Below are 24799 nucleotides of genomic sequence, written 5' to 3' on the forward strand. Positions count from 1 at the left end.
TTCTGGGCTGCGTGATTCTAAGCAGCTTTGTGGTGCCTAGACTGTACCCAGTCTACTCGAGAGAGAAGAGCACAAGGGTTCAAAACTGCATGATGGACCCAATAGAGAATACTCAGGCTGAGGAGGGTATTACGTCAGCTTAACGTTGACCCTACACATACAACTGGGCCCATAGATGATGTCCCTAATTGAGTGAGAGTTGGACAATGAGAAACACATTTTCCAGCCATCACAACACTTGATGTGCACTAACTCAAAGCACTTTGCAACCCAATGAAGTATGTCTGAATTGTAATCACTGTCCTGTCAGAAACGCAGCAGCCAATTTGCACAGAGCAAGGTCCCACAAGCATAAGTTTAACTTGGCACCTTAAACAGTGCTGCACTCCCCCTTACAGTACTGCACTTGTGTCAACCGAGATTTTGTGCTCAAGTCTCTGGAACGGGACTTGAATTCACAATCTTGTGACTCCCAACTGAGCCATCCATGCATACGAGCCAAGGCTGAACCTGAACACAAAGAATCCACACGTCACTCAATTTTGTGCTGCATTTTTATTTTTTTATTTTAAATGAAGAAATACATCTCTATACAAAATAGCTTCTGAAAATTACTAGTGTACAGACACTATGAAAAAAACAGAACTCCATCTGTGAGCCGCAGAGTACAGCTTGCGAAAGCAACAGTTAAACTGTGAGGAAGGGAAAACTATGACGAGTTCACCAACAATGAAAAAAATAAAATAGTTTAGCACTCTTCTTGGCAGAACAACAGGTGCATTCACATGGAAGTTTTTTCAATTCTTGCTTGTCCACAAATAACCCGCCCAACCACAATCTGTGATAGCCTGATTTCACATTTCAGGCAGGTAAACAGAAACATTTTAATTCCTGAAGAGTGAGACAATTGCGACATCTTTCATGTTTTAAAAACTTTGATTCAGTAAAAGCCAGTTAATGATCACCCTGTTAAATGGGAACAGATCAGTCCAGCACCAATTCATTCATATGGAAAAATAAAAAAATGCTGGTTTATAGAAAGAACTGTTTTATAACCACTATTCATGCAGTGTGGCAATGGAACCATCAGTGGATTAGCAGACAAAAACATTCAAAACAGAAGCACAGTCAAAGGTTTCATTAAACATAGTTGGCTTAAACACAGTGAAAACAGAGCACTCATGAAAGCCCCAAGCAGATATTGTATCTAGCACCATTGAGCAGATTTCATATAACCTGCTGCTGCCATACTAAAAAGACCCAGTGTTATGGAGTTCAACAAGCCAATGTCTCACCTGGTCACCTACTGCAAACCTAAAAATGGGTTAAAGCTGTTAGCACATAAAAGAAATGTTCCGGTCAACCAGGATGGCACATATAATTTGTAATATTTTCTTCGTAGGAATGTTTGGAATAAAGGCTAAAGTTGTTTTTTGCGGGGGGGGTGGGGGTGGCGGGGGAGGGGAAATAGAAAGAGTTCCATTCTGTTAGATTATATATATTCCCAAAGAGGGAGCAAACTTCTCAAGAGTTTGCTATTAATTAATGGGAAGGGCAAATCAGCCTTGTATATATAGACAACTTACAAACCAGCAAGTACGAACCCTAGCATTCCTGGACCCTGTGATGCAAATGCACACTTACAGTAGAAGCGCATTTCATAACTCAAATGATATGACAGTGGCAGTAAAAGTGTACTGTACCAGATATATGGCAAAAAGTTACTCCCTGCTATAAGCTGATAATTGTGTTCAAGTTTTCTCCTCCTCAACCCAACTTCTTAAGATATTGGCAATAAAACAAAACAATGAGATCTCATCAATGTCTCCCCCAAGACTAAAAGAAATTGGCTTTATATAAATGCATGGCAAAAAGAAATTCAAATCAGACATCACCATATATACTACAATCTACTATGCAAGCACTTTCATGGTTAGTCAGTATACATCTCATTTCTCCTATGTAAAATTGGGATAACTCTGTCCCCACTACAGACATGCAACTAGTTGGGGTAGCTCCTTGTGTGGGAATGAGCAGGATAGCTATTTCTCTTTCCAATGCTCTGAAGCAAGAATCTGCTGCATTTACTCTCTACAACAGGAAACTCATTTAAGAGAGATATCCCTTTTTCTACAATGGCCAAAACAGACTTTCATGCAGAGAACTCACTTTCTTAACCCATTCACTAACGTTATTAGCCTGTAACTGTTCCTTGCTAAAAATCAATTTCAAAACCACCTGGTCTGCCAGAGTGAACTGCAGTTCCCAGCACAACACTACAAGAAAGCAGAGGGGAAAAGCTTCGAGGAACTCCAGTTCAACGGCAAGTCCACTGGAAGGGGAAATTCTGACTGTTTTTAACCTTAATTAAATAACTCCCATGCCTTAACAAAGGTGTTCAAAAGGAAACAAATCTAAAAAGTTTTTTTTATTACTAGAACCATCATATAAGCAGAATAACTCCTTTAACTTCAGTTTTATAAATTAACCAATAGCCATAACCAATATTTTCATATCCAAACTGGTGAAGGCAAGGCAGGCAAATTACAAGCAAAGCTCCATTTCCTGCAGAGACTGCACTGGTCAATCACCACTGAAGTTCTAATGGCTCTTTACAATTTTCATAGGATGCCTTTCTCCTAAAATGTTAAATACTTTGCATTACCACCATGCATATCAAAACATGGAAAAAACAAAGGTACATGACAGCACACTTCAAAATGAAGGCCTGGAAATTTCTGGGAGATCCTCTTAGTAAATTACTTGATAGATGATTGTTAAACAGACTTTAAACAATTACAGTGCATCCAAAGTTTAAAAAGAGCGCGACTTGAAAATGTCTGGAATTCCTGAAAAAAAAAATTAATAAACTTAATAGAGCACAGATAATTGACCTTGCATGTTTTGCAAGGATACATAGTTTAGCTCTGCCAGAGTGCATCAACCATTTCACAATTAGCAACATTTTCCAGGAAAAAAACAAGTTGTCTACAGGACCCAAGAGAGAAATGCACACGTGTAATTTAACACAGTTATGTATTTCAAATGCAGCTCTCCACTCCTTTCCCGATTCCAACTGGTCATATGAAGGAAATCTAATTATCCACACTTCAAGGTTAATAGGATTTGAAAATGTTTACCTTTTCAGCTAGTGGTAAAGTTTCAGTCACTCAGGCACTCTGTGGTGTTAGGGGGTGGGGGGTGGGGAGGCACATTTAAACTATTTAAATTTTAAAAATTAAAACAGTAAAATACATTTGCACTTTCTAAAGCGCTTCCCCATAGCCAAAAGTTTACATCATAACTCAGACTCGTTTTGATAAACAGATGAAAAATATTTTCAGAAATTGTTCAAGTCGATGAGAGCAAAAAGGATTCAATTCATGGAGGAAATCCTCCACCATCTTGTTAAAAACTCAAGCGCAGGAGTTATATAATGGAGAAGTGTAGGATTCTGACTCCTATCCACCAACAGATGATGTGCCCATATCTGGTTTAGTAAAGATAGACTCTTCGAGTGAAATGGTCATGGACTGAGCCAGTAACTTGTTTACGTTAAATGGCTCAAATTCCAGCACAGCAAAACTTGAATCCCACGTTCTTTCTCGATCTTTTCCTTTAAACAAATGTATATGTGCTTAACTCTCAGAACCTGCTTGTCCAGTACAGCAGGTAGCTCTTCTATAATTTGCTTCTATGAATAAATGCTAGCTGGACTTAACAAAAAATTATGTAAAACTTAAAAATGGCAAAATCATTTTGGACCGGTTTGAATGCATTAAATTTAAGGAAGAATCTGCTTTTTTGAACATTTTGTCATACGTATCTTGTTGTCATAACACGTCTCAAATCATAAAAGCAACAAAAAGATTTTCCTTCATGTAATTTTGAGACACGATTAAAACTGGACATTGATTGGTTATACAGAGATTTCAATTTACTTAACATCGTATACCTTGAGAATATCCATTCCACACACCCATTCTAGAGCAATTTAAAAGTGACATATACTGGAGGAGCAAGAAAATGCAGTTTTTTTTGTACTGAAAAGTAGTTTTAGTTTTTTTTTAAAATACATTGCTAATGGTAGTTCTGGGGAAAGGAAGAGTTATTTGCTTGTACATGGGGATACCTAAATGGAATTGCAAGGGCTGGGAAAGAATTAGTTAGCTCAATGATAACATGGCAAATGGGTCAATGTAGACAACAGTACAAGACAAACATCAGATTCCTAGTTAAATAAGAGGGGAGTTCTAAACCCACGTTGCCATGCTTCATGGATGCATAATGGCCATGCAGTTTGCAAACCCATGAGCCATGCAAAGCACAGAGTCTGCTTTTTCCAAGCAGGAGCAAATAGCCTAGGAGTTTCAATCAATTTCAAATATGGATGAGTTTTACATTGCGATTTCAAATTGACTAGGAACTGATTTAACATTGGTAAACGGTGACTCATCCCAGTGGCAGTAGATATTAAAGCCTTGATTTGAAACCAGCTCCAAAAAGAAATGTCCAGTGTCCTAACATGACATCCACCATCCTAAATTCAGTTCTGAACCAAAATAAGTCCCGAACAATCCCTGACAGTGGCATAAACTAGAATAGTCAAATCAATATCTAATGAGTCAAAAAAGCAGCACACAAACAATGGAAGCAATTGGGGGAAAAAAAACCTCTCAGAAGCTATTGCTCCTTTTCCAGGTCATAAATGCCCCAGAAACAAAGCTCTGATTTTTTTTGTTGCTATATTAGAAAGAAAAACAACTGGATCATATAGATTAGTGCCCTGAAATCAACAATGGCATGGCCAGGTACAAGAGTCCTTCAATATTAAATCTCTCAATACCATCACTAACGTAAATTTATAAATAATGCCCGTATAACTGAACAATTGGTCAACAAAAACTTTAAAAAATCTTTTCACAATTGCAAGGCAGTTTAAGAGCAAAGATGACAGGAAAAAAAAAGGTTCTTGGGGAAACAACGGTTTCAACTAACATAACTGTTGCCAACACATCAGCAGTACTCCGCCAAGATGCACTCGCTGCATGACCAGTCAGTCCGCAGTGCATCGTCATCACTGGTCAAGTTCTACCAGACTCCAGATTCAACAATGATCAAGTCTTATAGGACATGTTTAAAAAAAAATCTACAGCCTTTATCGTCCAACTTCACCATATACCACGATCACCTGCGTCCAAAGAACTTTTTAAAATGTTTCCACGGAGGAGGCTGTAGCCAGCGAACAGATGACAGGTGTTGTGTTTTCATGTGTGTGCATGTGTGTCCTGGTTATTTTTGTGTTCTCTGGCCCCGGGAGTGGTAGCAGTTCTACCGATTCAGCCTCAGCTTTATCGAATTTTTAACTACTGGAACAGGGTTTACAGGAAGGGAAGAGACATCAGAAAGTTCTGTGCTCGTTGGTTCCTGTATAAAAGAAAGATTCATTTATTCATGCAACAGTTTCAATAGAGTGGTGGCAGATAATGATAGTGCTAGTAAGTGCTGCACTTGCAACCAAGTATTCAACAGGTTCAGTATAGCCAGCGTATACAAAAACTTAGGAATGTACAAGCAGCATCCACACCTCCATAATTTCACTGGACAGCCTGTTCCATACGTTCAGCACCCCCCCACGTAAAGCAGTTAAATCTAAACTACTTGCTCACCTGCCCTCTTTTTTTTTTTTACTCTTTCATGGGATGTGGGTGTCACTGGCAAGGCCAGCATTTGTTGCCCATCTCTAATTGTCCTTGACAACTGAGCGCCTTGCTAGGCCATTTCAGAGGGCAGTTAAGAGTCAACCACATTGCTGTGGCTCTGGAGTCACATGTAGGCCAGACCAGGTAAGGACAACAGATTTCCTTCCCTAAAAGACATCAGTGAACTAGACAGGTGTTTAGGACAATCGATGATAGTTTCATGGCACCATTACTGAGACAAGCTTTTAATTCCAGACTTTTATTAATTAATTGAATTTAACTTCCACTAGCTGCCATGGTGGGATTTGAACTTGTGTTCCCGTGGCATTAGCCTGGGCCTCTGCATTTAGTTCAATGACATTACCACACCACCCTCTCCCCTGTGATCTTGAATCAGTGGCTCCTGATATGTGTTTATGATTATGTTTACACATTTTATTAGGATTGTTTATCAAAACACTTCCTTGCATTTTTTTAAAAAGACAAAAAGGGCAGGAAAGTATTGAAAAAAAATTAAGTTCACACTGCGGTGAATTGTTCATGGTGGAGGACACCGAAAAATTCCCAAGTGGCCTCTTGTGCATCGTGCTGCAAGATAAACTTATAGCCAAGGAAGGTTGACTTCAGTATTAGCAGCTTGTTGACACTAGCTGGTATCAATCAGGAGAGGAACAACAAAGCACTGGAACACAGCTCCTCATATGTAAGAATAATCTTCCCGCATCACATTCGCACTCAGAAGAAAAGGTTGGTAATCTGGCAGGTCCTCTATAGCCTCCCATTAGCTTTTCCGTGTTTAAGAACAATGTTAATTATTTTAGAACCCAAGCTTAGTGCCATCTAATCATGAGAAAATAAAAGGAAAAGACGGCCATGGTTCCGGCTAATAATCATTATCGTGGTTAGGTAATACACATGTAGGAACCAGTAGGACCATGCTGAGCTGTGATATTCCTCACAGTTACAAAGCCTGCGGACATCCACTGCATATCTTCTTAAAATGAAGAATGACCATTTAAGAGATACTGGTGGTGGCCAGTGTCTGTGGAACCATAATCCCAACATGAATAAGTGCCTTCAGGAGATTCATTAAAGCAGTGCCAATCTACTTGCAGTAATCACCAGAGCTAGCAGTGTATCTGGTAATTAAACGTCACGACATATCACAAATATTTACCTGCGAGGCGGAAGCCTTAGATGGGATTGGTGTCAGCTTTTCTTCAGACTCAACTTCCTGCACAAAAAGGGAAGCCAAATACAGTTTAGCACCTACCTTAATCATATTACAGAACTATATTAACACCTTGACCGGTGTGCACGAGATTCTTACAAGGCCACAAGTTCTAATTTTTCCTCCCTTCATAATTTCCAAGTTTAGAAAACTATTTAGTAGCAATTCCAAATTGATGTTTAGAGAGCATTTTGAATCTATTTTTTTCCCACACTGGTATTAAAATTCGAGTGTTGATGTTACATTAGAAGCCACATCTTACCTTCACATTTTCATCCAATTTTTTCTCACCGACAGGACTTTTTGAACAGTCACTCTGTTCCTTCACAGAGACTGATCCCTGGCAAGCAAGAACAACATTGAAGTTGCATTGATTGGTTAGTTACTCCAAATTCCAGTTTTTATGAACAGTTAATTGAAAAAAATGCTTTCACCTTTTACCAGTCCCTTTTTTTAAAAAAACAATTACATTTTGAAGCAGCGGAGGGGAGTGAACCAAATGCACAGGTGAAGAAGTAGGCATTTGAAGAGAAAAAGTTAACAAAGTGGTTTAGGGACAAAGTTTAAAAAAAAAGAGTAAAGAACTGGCAAAGATCGAGCAAACAGGAGGCAATGCATTAAGGTAGTATAGTGGTAATGGTGTGGGACTAGTACTCCGGGGCTATGATTTCAAATCCCACTATGGCAGCTGGGGAATTTAAATTCAATTAATTAATAAATCTGGAATAAAAAGCTAGTCTTAGTACTGATGATCATGAAACTACCAAAACTCATCTAGTAGGATAATAACCTTAGAATCATAGAATCACAGAAATTTGTAGCAAGGAAGGCGCCCATTTAGCCATCGTATCCACACCGGCTGACAAGTAGCCATCCAGCCTAATCCCACTTTCCAGCTCTTGGTCCGTAGCCTTGTAAGTTATGTCACTTCAAGTGCATATTCAAGCACTTTTTAAAATGTTGACGGTTTTTGCCTCTACCATCCTTTCAGGCAATGTGTTCCAGATCCCCACCACCCTCAATCTCCTACCTCTTACCCTAAATCTAAGCCCCCGGTTATGGACTCTTCACCCCAGGGGAATGGGGCCTTCCTATATACTCCAACTAGACCTCAATTTCATACACTTCAATTAGGTCTCCCCTCAAACTCAACTTTTTACAATTTATATAAATGGCTTAGATGAAAGGATCGAAGGTATGGTTGCTAAATTTGCTGATGACACAAAGATAGGTAGGAAAGTAACTTGTGAAGAGGACATAAGGAGGGTACAAAGGAATATAAATAGGTTAAGTGAGTGGGCAAATGCCTGGCAAATGGAGTATAATGTGAGAAAGTGTGAAATTGTCCACTTTGGCAGGAAGGAAAAAAAGCATATTATCTAAATGGTGAGAGATTGCAGAGCTCTGAGATGCAGAGGGATCTGGGTGTCCTAGCGCATGAAGTGCAAAAGGTTAGTATGAAGGTACAGCACATAATTAGGAAAACTAATAAAATGTTATTGTTCATCGCGAGGGGAATTGAATACAAAAGGTAGGGAGGTTATACTTCAGCTATACAGGGCATTGGTGCGACCACATTTGGAGTACTGTGTACAGTACTGTTCTCCTTATTTAAGGAAGGAAGTAAATGCATTGGAGGCAGTACAGAGAAGGCTTACTACACTAATACCTGGAATGGGTGGGCTGTCTGAAAAGGAAAGATTGGACAAGCTAGACTTGTATCCGCTGGAATTTAGAAAGGATGTTTCCTCTTGTGGGAGAATCTGGAACTAGGGGTCACTGTTTAAAAATGAGGGGTCGTCCATTTAAGACAGATGAGGAGAAATCTTTTCTCCGAGGGTCGTGAGTCTTTGGAATTCTCTTCCTCAAAAGGCAGTGGAAGCAGGGTCACTGAATATTTTTTAAGGCAGAGGTAGATAAGATACTTGATAAGCAAGTGGGTGGAAGGTTATCGGGGATAGCTGGAAATGTGAAGTAATCAGTTCAACCATGAACTTACTGAATGGTGGAGCAGGCTCGAGGGGCTCCTGCTCCTAATTCAGGGTCAAGGATGTCACTGAGCAGGCTGCAGAGCACTGAGGGGGGAGGGTGAACAGCCAGCAGTCGTAGTCCACATTAGTACCAACAACATAAGTAAAAAGAGGAATTAGGTCCTGCAAGCAGAGTTTAGGGAGCTGGGAATGAAACTTACAAGCAGGACCTCAAAAAGTAGTAATCTCTGGAATACTTCTGGTATCACGCACTAGTGAGGATAGAACAGTTGAATGCGTGGCTGAAGAGATGGTGCAGGACAGGGCTTTAGATTCCTGGGACCAGTTCTGGGGCAGATGGGACTCGTACAGGCCAGACGGGTTGCACCTGAACAGAGCTGGGACCAATGTCTTTGCGGGGCGATTTGCTAGTGCTATTGGGGAGGGTTCAGGAATCAGGAGGAAATATGAGAAAAAACAAGACAGCGCAGAGAATTGGGACAGACAGATAGCACAAGAGTAGAAAATAGTTAAGGTATTAGTTGGGGTCAGAGTACGAGGGAATGTAATAAGTTAGGGTTACTGTGCATGTATGTGAATGCATGGAGTGTGGTAAATAAGGTTGGTGAGCTGCAAGCACAGATAGCAACATGGGAATATGATGTTGTGGCAATAACGGAGACCCGGCTCAACAAAGAGCAGGACTGGGTTCTAAATATTCCTGGATATAAGATGCTCAGGAAAGATAGGTAAAGTAAGGAAGGACAGGCAACAGAAATGATTAAGCAGAACGTCATTGTGCTAGGGAGACATGATGTCCTAGACAGGTCAAGGACAGAAATTATTTGGTTCAAGCTAAGAAAACAAGAGGTACGATTACATTACTGGAGGCACTGTATAGGCCACCAACTAGTGGGAAAGATATAGAGGAACAATGCAAGGAAATTGCAAAGGAGAGGTGCAAGAATTGTACAGTAGATGTAGTGAGCGAGTTCAATTATCCAAATATAGACTGGGATAGTGATAGTGTAAAGAGTAGAGAGGGGCACGAGGTTCTCGAGTGTGTTCAGGAGAATTTTCCACATCAGTACGTTTCCAGTCCAACGAGGAAGGAGACATTGCTGCATCCATTTCTGGGGAATGAGGTGGATCAAGTGTCAGTAGGGGAATATTTAGGGGACAGGGATCATTGTACAAGGTTTAGGTTGGCCATGGAAAAGGACAAGGAGCAATCCAGAGTAAAAATTAATTAATTGGGGGAGGGCCAACTTTAATGGATCTGACCCAGATAAATTGGAATCAAAGACTGGCAAGCAAAACTGCAATAGGACATTGGCACTAGCCTTTAAAAAAGGAGATAGTTCAGTAGAGTTAAGGTACATTCCCACAAGGGGGAAAAAGGTAAGGCAAACAAATCCAGAGCTCCCTGGATGTGGAAAGAGATAAAGAGCAAGATGAAGCTGAAAAAGGGTGCATATGACAGATGTCAAGTGGATAATACAATGGAGAAGCAGGTTGAATATAAAAGGTTCAGAGGGGAAGTGGAAAAACAAAGAAGAACAGCAAAGAGATGATGAGAAGAGACTAACAGAGAACATAAAAGGGAACCCAAAAATCTTCTGTAGGTATATAAATAGTATAAGTGCGGTAGGACAAGGAGTAAGGCTAATTAGGGACCAAAAGGGAGATTTACACAGGCAGGAGGTATGGCTGAGGTACAAAATACTCTGTACCTGCCTTCACCAAGGAAAAAGATGGTGCCCAAGTCATAGTGAAAGAGGTGGTGGTTGAGACACTGGATTAATAAGAGACAAAATTAATAAAAGGAGGTATTAGATAGGCTTGCTGTACTTAACGTTGATAAGTCGCCAGGACTGGATGAGATGCATCCAAGGATACTGACGGAAGGAAGGGTGAAAATTGCAGAGGCACAGACCATAATCTTCCAATCCTCCTTAGATAGAAGGGTGGTGCCAGAGCACTGGAAAACTGCAAATGTTACACCCTTGTTCAAAAAAGGATGTAAGGATAAACCCAGCAACTACAGGCCGGTCAGTTTAACTTCAGTAGTGGGAAAACTTTTAGAAAAAATAATTTGGGACAAAATTAATAGTTACTTGGACAAATGTAGATTAATTAAGAAAATCCAGCAGAGATTTGTTAAGGGCAAATAGTGTTTAACTAACTTAGTTGAGTTTTTTGATTAAGTAACAGAGGGTTGATGAGGATAAAGCAGTTGATCTGGTGTATATAGTCTTCCAAAAGACATTTAAGAAAGTGCCACAGAGCAGGCTTGTCAGCAAAGTTAGAGCCCATGGAATAAAAGGGACCGTAGAAGCATAGATTATGAAATTGGCTGAGTGCTGACAGGAAACAAAGAATACAGATGAACGTTGTTTTTCAGACTGGAAGGTAGGTATATAATGGGGTTCTAAGGGGTCAGTGTTCGGACCCTTACTTTTCTTGATATACATTATTCACCTAGACTTGGGTGGTACAGGGCACAATTGTAAAATTTGCAGATGACAAACCTTGGAAGTACTGTGAACTGTGAGGAGGATAGTGATAAACTTCAAGAGGGCATGGACAGGCTAGTGGAATGGATGGACAATGATAGATGAAATTTAATGCAGAGAAGTGCGACGTGATTCATTTTGGTAGGAAGACTGAGAGGCAATATAAAAGGGGAGGCGGTGGCATAGTGGTATCACTGGACTAGTAACCCAGAGACCCAGGTTCTTGATCTGGCGACATGGGTTTGAATCCCACCACAGCAGAAGGTGGAATTTGAATTTAATTAATAAATATGGAATTAAAAGCTAGTCTAATGATGGCCATGAAACCATTGTCGATTGTTGTAAAAACTCATCTGGTTCACTAATTTCCTTTAGGGAAGGAAATCTGCTGTCCTTACCTGGTCTGGCCCACATATGACTCCAGACTCACAGCAATGTGGTTGACTCTTACATGCCCTCTGAAATGGCCTAGCAAGCCACTCAGTTGTACCTAACCGCGACGAAGTCACTAAAAAGGAATGAAACCGGACGGACCACACGGCATCGAACTAGGCACCGGAAACGACAACGGCAAACCCAGCCCTGTCGACCCTGCAAAGTTCTCCTTGCTAACATCTGGGGGCTTGTGCCAAAGTTGGGAGAGCTGCCCCACAGACTAGTCAAGCAACAACCTGACATAGTCATACGCACAGAATCATACCTTACAGACAGTAGGGAGAGAGTTGCCCTGAGAGTCCTCAACATCAACACCGGACCCCATGAAGTCACATGGCATCAGGTCAAACATGGGCAAACATGCTGATTACCACCCTCCCTCAGCTGATGAGTCAGTACCCCTCCATGTTGAACACCACTTGGAGGAAGCACTGAGGGTGGCAAGGGCACAAAATGTACTCTGGGTGGGGGACTTCAATGTTCATCACCAAGAGTGGCTCGGTAGCACCACTACTGACCGAGCTGGCTGAGTACGAAAGGACATATCTGCTAAACTGGCTCTGTGGCAGGTGGTGGGGAACCAACACGAGGGTAAAACATACTTGCGCTTGTCCTCACCAATCTGCCTGCCGCAGATGCCTCTGTCCATAACTGTATTGACAGGAGAGACCACCGCACAGTCCTTGTGGAGACAAAGTCCCGCCTTCACATTGAGGATACCGTCCATCGTGTTGCGTGGCACTATCACCATGCTAAATGGGATAGATTTCGAACAGATCTAGCAATGCAGAACTGGGCATCCATAAGGCGCTGTGGGCCATCAGCAGCAGCAGAATTGTACTCAACCACAATCTGTAACTTCATGGCATATCCCCCACTCTACCATTACCAGCAAGCCAGGAGACCAACCCTGGTTCAAAGAAGAGTGCAGGAGGGCATGCCAGGAGCAGCACCAGGCATACCTCAAAATGAGGCGTCAACCTGGTGAGGCTACAACCCAGCACTACTTGCATGCCAAACTCCATAAGCAGTATGCAATAGACAGAGCTAAGCGATCCCATAACCAACGGATCAGATCCAAGCTCTGCGGTCCTGCCACATCCAGTCATGAATAATGGTGGACAATTAAACAACTAACTGGAGGAGGTGGCTCCATAAATATCCCCATCCTCAATGATGGGGGAGCCCAGCACATCAGTGCAAAAGATAAGGCTGAAGCATTTGCAACAATCTTCAGCCAGAAGTGCTGAGTTGATGATCCATCTCGGCCTCCTCCTGAAGTCCTCAGCATTACAGATGCCAGACTTCAGCCTATTCGATTCACTCCGCGTGATATCAAGAAACGACTGAAGGCACTGGATACTGCAAAGGCTATGGGCCCTGACAATATTCCAGCAATAGTACTGCAGACCTGTGCTCCAGAATTTGCCACACCCCTTGCCAAGCTGTTCCAGTATAGCTACAACACTTGCATCTACCCGGCAATGTGGAAAATTGCCCAGGTATGCCCTGTACACAAAAAGCAGGACAAGTCCAACTCGGCCAATTACCACCCCATCAGTCTACTCTCAATCATCAGTAAAGTGATGGAAGGTGTCATCAACAGTGCCATCAAGCAGCACTTGCTTAGCAATAACCTGCTCAGTGATGCTCAGTTTGGGTTCCACCAGGGCCAGTCAGCTCCTGACCTCATTATAGCCTTGGTTCAAACATGGACAAAAGAGCTGAACTCGAGAGGTGATAGTGACTGCCCTTGACATCAAGGCAGCATTTGACCGAGTATGGCATTAAGGACTCCTAGCAAAACTGAAGTCAATGGGAATCAGGAGGAAAACTCTCTGCTGGTTGGAGTCATACCTAGCACAAAGGAAAATGGCTGTGATTGTTGGAGATCAATCATCTGAGCTCCAGGACATCACTGCAGGAGTTCTTCAGGGTAGTGTCCTAGGCCCAACTATCTTCAGCTGCTTCATCAATGACCTTCCTTCAATCATAAGGTCAGATGTGGGGATGTTCACTGATGATTGCACAATGTTCAGCACCATTCGCAACTCCTCAAATACTGAAGCAGTCCGTGTAGAAATGCAGTAGGACCTGGACAATATCCAGGCTTGGGCTGATAAGTGGCAAGTAATATCCGCACCACACAAGTGCCAGGCAATGACCATCTCCAACAAGAGAGAATCTAACCATCTCCCCTTGACATTCAATGGCATTACCATCGCTGAATCCCCCACCAACATCCTTGGGGCTATCATTGACCAGAAACTGAACTGACTACAAAAGCAGGTCAGAGGCTAGGAATCCTGAGGCGAGTAACTCACCTCCTGACTCCCCCAAGCCTGTCTACCATCTACAAAGCACAAGTCAGAAGTGTGATGGAATACTCTCCACTTGCCTGGATGGGTGCAGCTCCAACACTCAAGAAGCTCGACACCATCCAGAACAAAGCAGGCCGCTTGATTGGGACACCATCCACAAACATTCACTCCCTCCACCACCAAGGCTCCTTAGACAGCACCTTCCAAACCCTCGACCTCTACCACCTCTAAGGACAAGGGCAGCAGATGCATGGGAACACCACCACCTACAATTTCCCATCCAAGTCACACACCATCCTGACTTGGAACTATATCGCCGTTCCTTCACTGTCGCTGGGTCAAAACCCAGGAACTCCCTTCCTAACAGAACTATGGGTGTACCGACCTCACATGGACTGCAGCAGTTCAAAAAGGCAGCTCACCACCACCTTCTCAAGGGCAATTAGGGATGGGCAATAAATGCTGGCATAGCCAGTGACGCCCACATCCCATGAATGAACAAAAAAAAATACAATTCTAAACAGGATGCAGGAACAGAGGGCCCTGGGGGTATACATGCACAAATCATTGAAGGTGGCAGGACAGGTTGAGAAAGCAGTTAATAAAGCACATGGGATCCTGAGCTTTATAAATAGGGGCACAGAGTATAAAAACAAGGAAGTTATGATTGAAGCTATCTAAAACATTGGTTTGACCTCAACTGGAGTATTGTGTCCAATTCTGGGCACCATGCTTTCAGAAGGTTGTTAAGCCATTAGAGAGGGTGCAGAAAAAATTCACGAGAATGGTTCCAGGAATACTTCAGTTACGTGGATAGATTGGAGAATGCTAGATCAAGACGAAATTTGAGAGACGTTCAAAATGAAGAGGGGTCTGGATAGAAGAGATAGGGAGAAAATGTTCCCACTGGCAGAAGGATCGAGAACCAGAGGACACCAATTTAAAGTGATTGGCAAAAGAAGCAAAGGCGACATGAGGAAAAATTTTTTTTTCTGCAGCGACTGGTTAGGATCTGTAATGTACTGCCTAAGAGTGTGATGGAGGCAGATTCAATCATGGTTTTCTAAAAGGAATTGGATAATTATCTGAAGAGAAAATTTTTATCAGGGCTACAGGGAAAAGGCAGGGGAGTGGAACTAGGTGAATTGCTCTTGCAGAGAGCTACCACAGACATGAGAGGCTGAACAGCCTCCTTCTATGCTGTAATCATTCTTTGACTCTTAACTGCCCTCTGAAATGGCCTAGCACGCCACTCCTGTTGTATCAAACCACTAAAGAAAAGTTAAGAACAAAAAATGGACAGACCACCCAGCAACAGCCCAGGCACTGGAAATGTAAAAGGTTCACCCTGCCCTGCAAAATCCTCCTTACTAATTTCCGGAAACTTGTGCAAAAATTGGGAGAGCTGTTCCACAGACTATTCAAACAGCAGCCTGACAATCATACTCACCAAATCATAATTTAAGGACAATGGTCCAGACTCCTCCATCACCATCTTTGGGTTATGTCCTGTCCCACCATCAGGACAGACCCTGACGGCGGCACAGTGGTATATAGTCAGGAGGGAGTGGCCCTGGGAATCCTCAACATTGACTCTGGACCCCATGAAGTCTCGTGCATTAGGTCAAACATGGGCAAGGAAACCTCCTGTTGATTACCATCTAGCATCCTCCTCAGCTGCTGAATCAGTACTCCTCTATTTTGACCACCACTTGCAAGGGCACAGAATATTCTCTGGATGGGAGACTTCAACATCCTTCAGTAGCACCACTACTAAGTAAGCTGGCCCAGCCCTGAAGGACATATCTGCCAGACTGGGCTTGCAGCAGGTGGTGAAGGAAACAACATGACTTCATCCTTGCCAATTTACCTGTCACAGATGTGTCCATGACAGTATCGGTAGCAGAGACCACAGCACAGCCTTTGTGGAGATGAAGTCACGGCTTCACACTGAGTACACTCTCCATCGTGTTGTGTGGCACTATCATGGTACTAAATGGGATAGATTCAAAACACATCTTGCAGCTCCAAACTGGGCATCCATGAGGCAGTATGGGCCATCAGCAATGGCAGAATTGTATTCGACCACAACCTGTAACCTCCTGGCATATCCCTCACTCTACCATTACCATCAAATCAGGGGATCAACCCTGGTTCAATGAGGAATGTAGAAGAGCATGCCAGAAGCAGCACAAGGCATACTTAAAAATGAGGTGCCAACCTAGCGATACTGCAATACAGGACTATGGCCTGCTAAATAGCGGAAGCAGCAGACTATAGATAAATCCACAAACAGGACTGTCCCGGCAGACCCATTGTGTCAGCCTGCTCCTGCCCCACTGAACTTATTTCTTCCTATCTTGACTATCTTTTCTCTGCCGGTCCAGTCTCTTCCCACCTACATCCGTGACTCTTCTGACGCCCTACGTCACTGACAATTTCCAGTTTCTTGGCCCCAACCGCCTCTTCACTATGGGCATGTAATCTCTCTACACCTCCATCCTCCACCAGGACGGTTTGAGGGCTCTCAGTTTCTTCCTTGAACAGAGGCCCAACCAGTCCCCATCCACCACCACCCTCCTCCGCCTGGTTGAACTTGTTCTCACATTGAACAACTTCTCCTTCAACTCCACTCACTTCCTTCAAGTAAAAGGGTACCTTTTTGGTATCCGCATGGGTCCTAGTTATGCCTGTCTTTTTGTAGGATATGTCAAACATTCCTTGTTCCAGTCCTACTCCGGCCCCCTCCCCCAACTCTTTTTCCGGTACATTGATGACTATCAGTGCGGTTTCCTGCTCCCGCCCCGAAATGGCAAACTTTATCAGCTTTGCTTCTAATTTCCACCCTTCACACCTTTACATGGTCCATCTCCGAAATTTCCCTTCCTCGAATTCTCTATCTCCATCTCTGCGGATAGGCTGTCTACTAATATCCATTATAAGCCCACCGACTCCCAAAGCTACCTCGACTACACTTCTTCACACCCTGCCTCCTGTAAGGATTCCATTCCATTCTCCCAGTTTCTCCATCTCCGCGCATCTGCTCTGATGATGCTACCTTCCATGAGAGCACTTCTGATAGATCTTCCTTTTCCCTAAAGTGAGGACACCCCACCCCCCCCACTGTGGTTGACAGGACCTTCAACTGAGTCCGGCCCATTTCCCACACCTCTACCCTCACCTCTTCCCCCTCCCTCCCAGAACTGTGACAGGGTTCCCCTTGTCCTCACTTTCCACCCCATCAGCCTCCATATCCAAAGGATCATCCTCCGCCATTTCTGCCACCTCCAGCATGATGCCACCACCAAATGCATCTCCCCCTCCCTTCCCGTCAGCATTCCAAAGGGATCGTTCCCTCCGTGACACCCTGGTCCACTCCTCCATTACCCCCACCATCTCGTCCCCTTCCCATGGCACCTTCCCCTGCAATCGCAGGTGGTGTAATACCTGCCCATTTACCTCCTCTCTCCTCACTATCCCAGGCCCCAAACACTCCTTTCAGGTGAAGCAGCGATTTACTTGTACTTCTTTCAAGATAGTATACTGTATTCGCTGCTCACAATGTGGTCTCCTCTACATTGGAGACACCAAACGCAGACTGGGTGACCGCTTTGCAGAACACCTCCGCTCAGTCCACAAGCAGGACCCCGAGCTTCCAGTTTCTTGCCATTTCAACAACCCCCCCCCCCCCCCCCCCACCCGCTCTCATGCTCACATCTGTGTCCTGGGATTGCTGCAGTGTTCCAGTGAACATCATTGCAAGCTCGAGGAACAGCAGCTCATTTACCGATTAGGCACACTACAGCCTGCCAGACTTAACATTGAGTTCAATAATTTCAGAGCATGACAGGCCCCCCATTTTACTTTTATTTTGTTATTTTTTCCTTTTTTATAAAAAAAAAATTTTTTAAATTTTATTTCATCTTAGTTTGTTCAGTTTGCTTACCCACTTTTTTTTCATGTTTGTACTTGCTGCTGTTCAATTTTCAGTCCGTTAACACCCTATCTGTACTAATGCTTTGTCTTTCAACACACCATTAACATATTGTTTGCCTTTGCTCCACTACCTTCTGGTCAGCTATTCTGTGACTATGTTCCATCTACACCTCCTTTGTTATCTCGCGTCCCACCCCGGCTTAACTTGCTTATAACCTTTGACATTTCTAATATTTGCCAGTTCCGAAGAAGGGTAACTGACCTGAAACGTAAATTCTGCTTCTCTCTCCACACCTGCTGAGTATTTCCAGCATTTCTTGTTTTTATATGTTGTAGATAAAGATAAGTGATCCCACAACCAATGGATCAGATCAAAACTCTGCAGTCCTGCAACATCCAGTTGTTAATGGTGGTGGACAAGTAACCTATTAACCGAGGAGCAGGCTCCACAAACATCTCCATTCTCAATGACAGAGGAGCTCAGCACGTCAATCAAAAGACTAGGCTGAATTATTTGCAACCATCTTCAGCCAAAAGTGCTGAATGGATGATTCATCTTGGCCTCCTTCAGAGATCCCCAGCATCACAGATGCCAGACTTCATCCAAGTCAATTCTCTCCATGTGATATCAAAAAAACAGCTGTAGGCATTGGATACATTCCAGCTGCAGTACTAAAGATTTATGCTTCGGAACTAGTCACACCCCGAGCCAAGCTGTTCCAGTACAGCTACAACACTGGCATCTAGCCACCAATGCGGAAAATTGCCCGGGTATCTCATGTCCACAAAAAGCAGGATAAGTTCAAACCAGCCAATGACCACCCCATCAGTCTATTCTCAATCATCAGCAAAGTGATTGCAGTGCTTGGTACCATTCACAACTCCTCAGATACTGAAGCAGTTCATGCCCGCAAACAGCAAGACCTGGACAACATTCAGGCTTAGGCTGATGAGTAACATTCATGCCACAGAGGTGCCGGGCAATGACCATCTCCACTTGGCATTAGACAGCACTACCATTGCTGAACCCGCACAGACATCCTGGGGGTTACTATTGACCCAAAACATAACTGAATCAGCCATATAAGGGACTGGGAATTCTGTGGCAAGTAACTTACCTCTTAATTCCCCAAAGCCTGCCCACCGTCTACAAGACACAAGTCAGGAGTGAGATGGAATACTCTCCACTTGCCTCGACAAGTACAGCTCCAACACCACCCAAGAAGTTCAACATCCAGGACAAAGCAGCCCGCTTGATCAGGACCTTAACCACTTTAAACATTCACTTCCTCCACCACCAGCTGTGTGCACCATATACAAGATGCACGGCAGCAACTTACCAAGGCTTCTTTCACAACACCTTCCAAACCTGTGACCTCGGCCACCTCGAAAGATAAGGGCTGCAGGTGCATGAACACCTCCAAGTCACACACCACCCTGACTTGGAACTATATTGCCGTCCCTTCACCGTCACTGGCTCAAAATCCTGGAACTCCCTCCCCAACAGCATTGTGGGATTACCTATACCACACGAACTATCACAGTTCAAGAAGGCAGCTCATCATCACCTCCTCGAAGGCAATTAGGGATGGGCAATAAATGCTGGCCTTGCCAGAAACACATCCTATGAATAATTCAAAACATACGTCAGAGAAAAGCTTCAATAAGTGCATAATTTTAACGACTTGTACAGAGAATCAGCCACTTACATCCAGTTTCTTTCTCTTTGGTGAACCTTCAGATGCCTGTGTAGATGTTCTCTTCAAGTTTTGTGATGGATTTTGATCTATTGTTACACCATTTGTTGCAGGCTCCTAAACAATTACCAGAAAACATGACAGATGAGCTGCCTGTTGATTGCGAGCACTACCATTTGTAGGACAGGATGAATAACTGCCCCAATAAAAGAAAAACCCAAGTCTATATCTGAACACACAAACACTTATTTACTGATATATTCATGGGCCAGGCATTCACCTTATTGCACAACAATTAACTGTGCATACATCTGTACACTGGGAGGGAACATAAAAACACAAGAAACAGAACAGTCCCTTGAGCCTGCTCCAACACAATCATGGCTGATTTTGTACCTCAACTCCACTTTCCCAAAAAAATTCCGCACTTAAGATTCTGGTAAATCAAAATCGGAGGTCATAGGGTTCAGAAAATAAATACAAAAACCTGGAACTCATCACCTCAATGTACAAAGATTTCTTTTATCTTCGCCCTGGAACTAACTTGCCAGTGGTATTGCCCAAGCAACATTTAAGTAACATGACAGATGCTGCCAGACCTGCTGAGTGGTTCCAGTATTTCTTGTTTTTATTTCAGATTTCCAGCATCCGCAGTATTTTGCTTTTATTTAAGTAAACTGCATCTTGTTAGCCTACAATTTATTTGAAAGTCTTATTTAAATTTACAGGGTTAACACTTTTTGCAATTTTCCCATTGTACAAAGCATCTACAGTTTTTCGCAATTCCATTTTGTATGAAAGTAAAAACTGGATGAAAATAATCACTTAATGGCAGAGCAAATTATTTTAACAAAGAGGATAGTGGGAGTGGAGCTTGAATTCTGTTTCTGTATTCATTCTGTATCAACTTCCTGATATATATTAAGGAAGTAGACTTTTTTCCTGATAAATATTAATGACCTACACCTTGGGGTACAGAGCACAATTTCCAAGTTTGCAGATGATACGAAGCTTGGAAGCACTGTGAACTGTGAGGAGAGTGTAGAACTTCAAATGGACACAGACAAGTTGGCGGAATGGGTGGACAGGTGGCAAATGACGTTCAATGCAGAGAAATGTGAAGTGATTCATTTTGGTAGGAAGAGCATGGAGAGACAATATAAATTTTTTTTTAAAAAGTACAATTCTAAAATGGGTGCAAGAGCAGAGGGACCTGGGTGTATATGTGCATAGGTTATTGAAGGTAGCAGGACAGGTTGAGAATGCAGTTAATAAAGCATACAGTATCCTGGCTTTATTAATCGAGACGTAGAGTACAAGAGCAAAGTTATGCCGAACTTGTATAAGACACTAGGTTGGTCTCAGCTGGAGCATTGCGTCCAGTTCTGGGTGCCGTACTTTAGAAAAGATGTGAGGGCATTCAAAACAGTAAAGAAAAGATCACGAAAATGTTTCTAGGGATAAGGAACTTCAGTTATGAAGATAGATTGGAGAAGTTAGGACTGTGTTAGTCATAGAGTCAGAGAGATACAGCACTGAAACAGGCCCCTCGGCCAGAGTCTCCGCCAACCACCCATCCATACCAATCCTACATTAATCCCATATTCCCTACCACATCCCCACCATTCCCCTACCTACACTAGGATTAATTTACAATGGCAAATTTACCTATCAACGTGCAAGTCTTTGGCTGTGGGAGGAAACCGGAGCACCCGGCGGAAACCCACGCGGTCACAGGGAGAACTTGCAAACTCCGCACAGGAAGTACGCAGAACCGAACCTGGATCGCTGGAGCTGTGAGGCTGCAGTGCTAACCACTGCGCCACTGTGCTGCCCCCTTTTCCTTGAACAGAGGACTGAGAGGTGATTTGATACAGCTATTCAAAATCATGAGGGGTCTGGACAGAGTAGATAGGGAGAAACTGTTCCCACTCATGAAAGGATCAAGAACGAGGGGGCACAGATTTAAAGTAATGGGTAAGAGAAGCAAAAGTGACAGGAGGAAAAACACACACACCAAGTGGTTAAGGTTTAGAATGCACTGCCTGAGAGTGTGATGGAGGTAGGTTCAACTGAAGCATTCAAAAAGGGAATTAGACTGGTATATGAAAGGGAAGAATGTGCAGGGTTATGGGGAAAAGGCAGGGGAATGGCACTGTGAATTGCTGTTTTGGAGAACCGGTGAGCACACGATAGGCCAAATAGCCTCCTTCTGCACTGTAACAATTCCGTTAAGTGCTCAATGAAACTGCTGAGTCAGTTTTTCTTCTGCTTATCTGTCATACAAGACTTACATTTTTAAAAAAAAGTCAAATTAGCTGCTTTTCGTGGTCAAAAAACACTAATTCACAGCACCCTGGACTCATGGCCGAATTTCAGAACCACACAGGATGATAATTGCTCAAGCCATCGCCTGGACAGGTTACCAAAAATGTCAAGTTTGCCAGCTCCAGGATACAGCACATAACTACTTCCCAGTGTTAACAAACTGGCAAATGTTTTTACATGAGGGACACATTTTCAACAAATACATTTCAGATTTTGATCTGTGAAAAATAGTACTGAGTTGGGCTATAGTTTGACAAGTGGAGCAAAATAATAAAGTGTGAGATACAGAGTAAAAGTCCCTACTTAAACTATTTATAATTAGTAAGTAAGAAGAAAAACAGCTTCTCTTCGATCTTATAAGCTCCATACAACACTAGCACTTTCTCTGAGCTAACCAGCAATTCTATTTGGTCACCATCTCTTCAGAGTATCCATTCCAAACTACCAAAAAATCCACATAAGCAGTTTCTGTTTTCCTCATGTTAAGTGTAGGCACTCTTCCCAAGGGGAAGCAGAGATTTTATTCCACCCAACAAAGTTCGCAAGAGCCATGGTACAGCACAGTATGGATAAGAATTTAATTGGCTAAATCCAAGGTTACCAGCACAGAACACCAGTAAATTTCTCACTATTTGCCCAACTTAGGACAATCCCATCCATTAAATTTCAGAATTACCCAGAGGTGCATGGGAAGAATCCACATCCCTCCATGATATCTACCTCCTAGGTCCCATTATTGACAGAGAACCAACTCAGTCTTACTCTCATGAGTAGGCTTCCTTCTCTTTTCTTGCCCATCCCCAGAAAGACAGCAAATTAAACTCCGTTCGCGCTAACTAGCAAAAATGGCAAGAAAATAAGCTAAAACAAAAACAAATTTGTTAAGTTAGAATAATTCAAAAAAGTACTCATTTGAGATCCTTCAAATGTGGGAAATACAGAAAATCAGCACAAAAATAAATGTACAAACCTCTTTCTTTATCAATTCATTTGTAAGGGGTGATGCCGGTCTCTTTCCCCCAGAGACAACAGGACTGGATGCTTTTGTGGCTGCACTTGAAGGTTGGTTGCTGACACATGTAGACAAAACTCGGCTGACTGCTGACTTTGGCTGTGCAGTAGTTGCAGGTATGGGAGAGGCCTGAGGAATGTGTTCACTGGATGACGAAGATGAGCCTAAGAGAGAGAGGAAACAAATCCATGCTAGTTATTTAACTATTCACATAAACTGGGCTCAAAATAGCACATTTTAAGTTGAACCTTGGTCTTCATTTTCTCTCCTCCCACCCTACAGGTACTGAAAACTGAAGCACCCAATCTTTCACGTCTTCCAGGCATGACCCTTCCTATATTTAAGTCGGTTCGCAAGTCAAACTCTGTCATTGTGAACTTATTCTTCGAGAACAAGTTCAACCTCCACATACAATAAGGATAATGCTGCCCTCAGACAAGAGGTGAACACCAATCCCTTTAAGACATCCACAGTATGTGGTCAAGGAACTCTCCTCCCTCTGCATACAAGGCCTTGTCCTGGTCTGAGCTCCAAGTCTTTGCCTACAGCAGTTAGCACTGACATCCCAAATAGCAAGTAGCACACAAACACCACAATAATACAGCAGATGATCTGCAATCCAGACCCAATTAGATGAGAAACATGGGATAGGTTGGGAGGAATGTTCCCTCTAAGCTGTGCAAGTATGCAGCAGCTCAGAGCAATCGGGAAATTGCAGCACAGGGAACAAACAGGCCACACACAAGCAACATTCCATTCCAAGAGATTGCCTATTAAATTAACAGCTCTTTAGGAAACGACTAAATAGACGACAAACAGATGTGTTACCACATAGCTCTTACTCCATAAACCACAATACAGTAGAAAATACAATAGTGTATTTATAATTCTTGATTCCATAAAACACAAGCAATTCTTTTGTTGAGGGGTGGGAATAGATTAAAAAAAAAACATATTTGTGTATCTCAAGAGCACAACACCAAGTCAAGTTTATTTTATGACCAGGTTCAAGGCTACTGTCTGATCTCAAGCACAGGTACTGTACAGATTTAGGAGAAGCAAAAGATTTGGTCAAAAGAACCAAAATGATACAGGCACAGCAGGACTGTGATATGCATCTTGTGAAAAGATTCAACTCCAAAGTGGGGAGAAGTTGATATATCTTTCTTTCCCCCTCACCCCTCTATTCCCCACCCACCCCCCACTAACACATTCCTTCAATCAGCTTCTACACATCTAGAAAGGGTTGCCACTTACCCCCTGAGCTGGGAATGGAATTTCGTTTGGAAGGACTAGTCTCTGATTCCACCTGGGCTTCTGAATTCTGAACACTGATTGCATTCACTGTCGATGCAGCAGTAACAGGACTATATCAAGTGAGAAGAAAAATTACTCAACAGCATACTTATGCACGGCTGATGGCTAAGAAAACATGAGAATAATCCATAAAGGATCATGTACTGTGATTTATTTTTAAACATGACTTTCACTCTCCCTAGATTTCACATAACTTTTATAGAACAATTGTAGGTGAATATGTCATCAGGTATAGGAAAGGAGAACTGTATCCCTTACCTCAAACTTCACCTTCAAAAATACATCTGGGTAATTTAAGGAAAAAAATCAAGCTGAGCGCCAGTTATAGAATGAG

General features: G+C 42.8%; 1 protein-coding gene across 2 annotated transcripts in view; it reads right to left on the reverse strand.

Moving 5' to 3' along the window:
- Nucleotides 1–548: 548 nt before the first annotated feature.
- Nucleotides 549–24799, reverse strand: part of papola (poly(A) polymerase alpha) — a 95174-nt gene continuing 70923 nt past the window's right edge. The window contains exons 18-23 of one of the 2 annotated variants that reach the window (XM_068038612.1): nucleotides 24406–24515; nucleotides 23107–23312; nucleotides 19821–19925; nucleotides 7196–7273; nucleotides 6880–6936; nucleotides 549–5427 (exon numbers count right to left, since the gene is read on the reverse strand). In XM_068038612.1, the coding sequence (XP_067894713.1) occupies nucleotides 5332–5427; nucleotides 6880–6936; nucleotides 7196–7273; nucleotides 19821–19925; nucleotides 23107–23312; nucleotides 24406–24515 (652 nt within the window). In that variant the 3' untranslated portion in view covers nucleotides 549–5331. The remainder of the gene's footprint in view (nucleotides 5428–6879; nucleotides 6937–7195; nucleotides 7274–19820; nucleotides 19926–23106; nucleotides 23313–24405; nucleotides 24516–24799) is intronic. The other variant, XM_068038613.1, reaches the window with a different exon arrangement.

This window comes from Heterodontus francisci, chromosome 9 (assembly GCF_036365525.1).
Source record: "Heterodontus francisci isolate sHetFra1 chromosome 9, sHetFra1.hap1, whole genome shotgun sequence".
Taxonomy (NCBI): Eukaryota; Metazoa; Chordata; class Chondrichthyes; order Heterodontiformes; family Heterodontidae; genus Heterodontus; species Heterodontus francisci.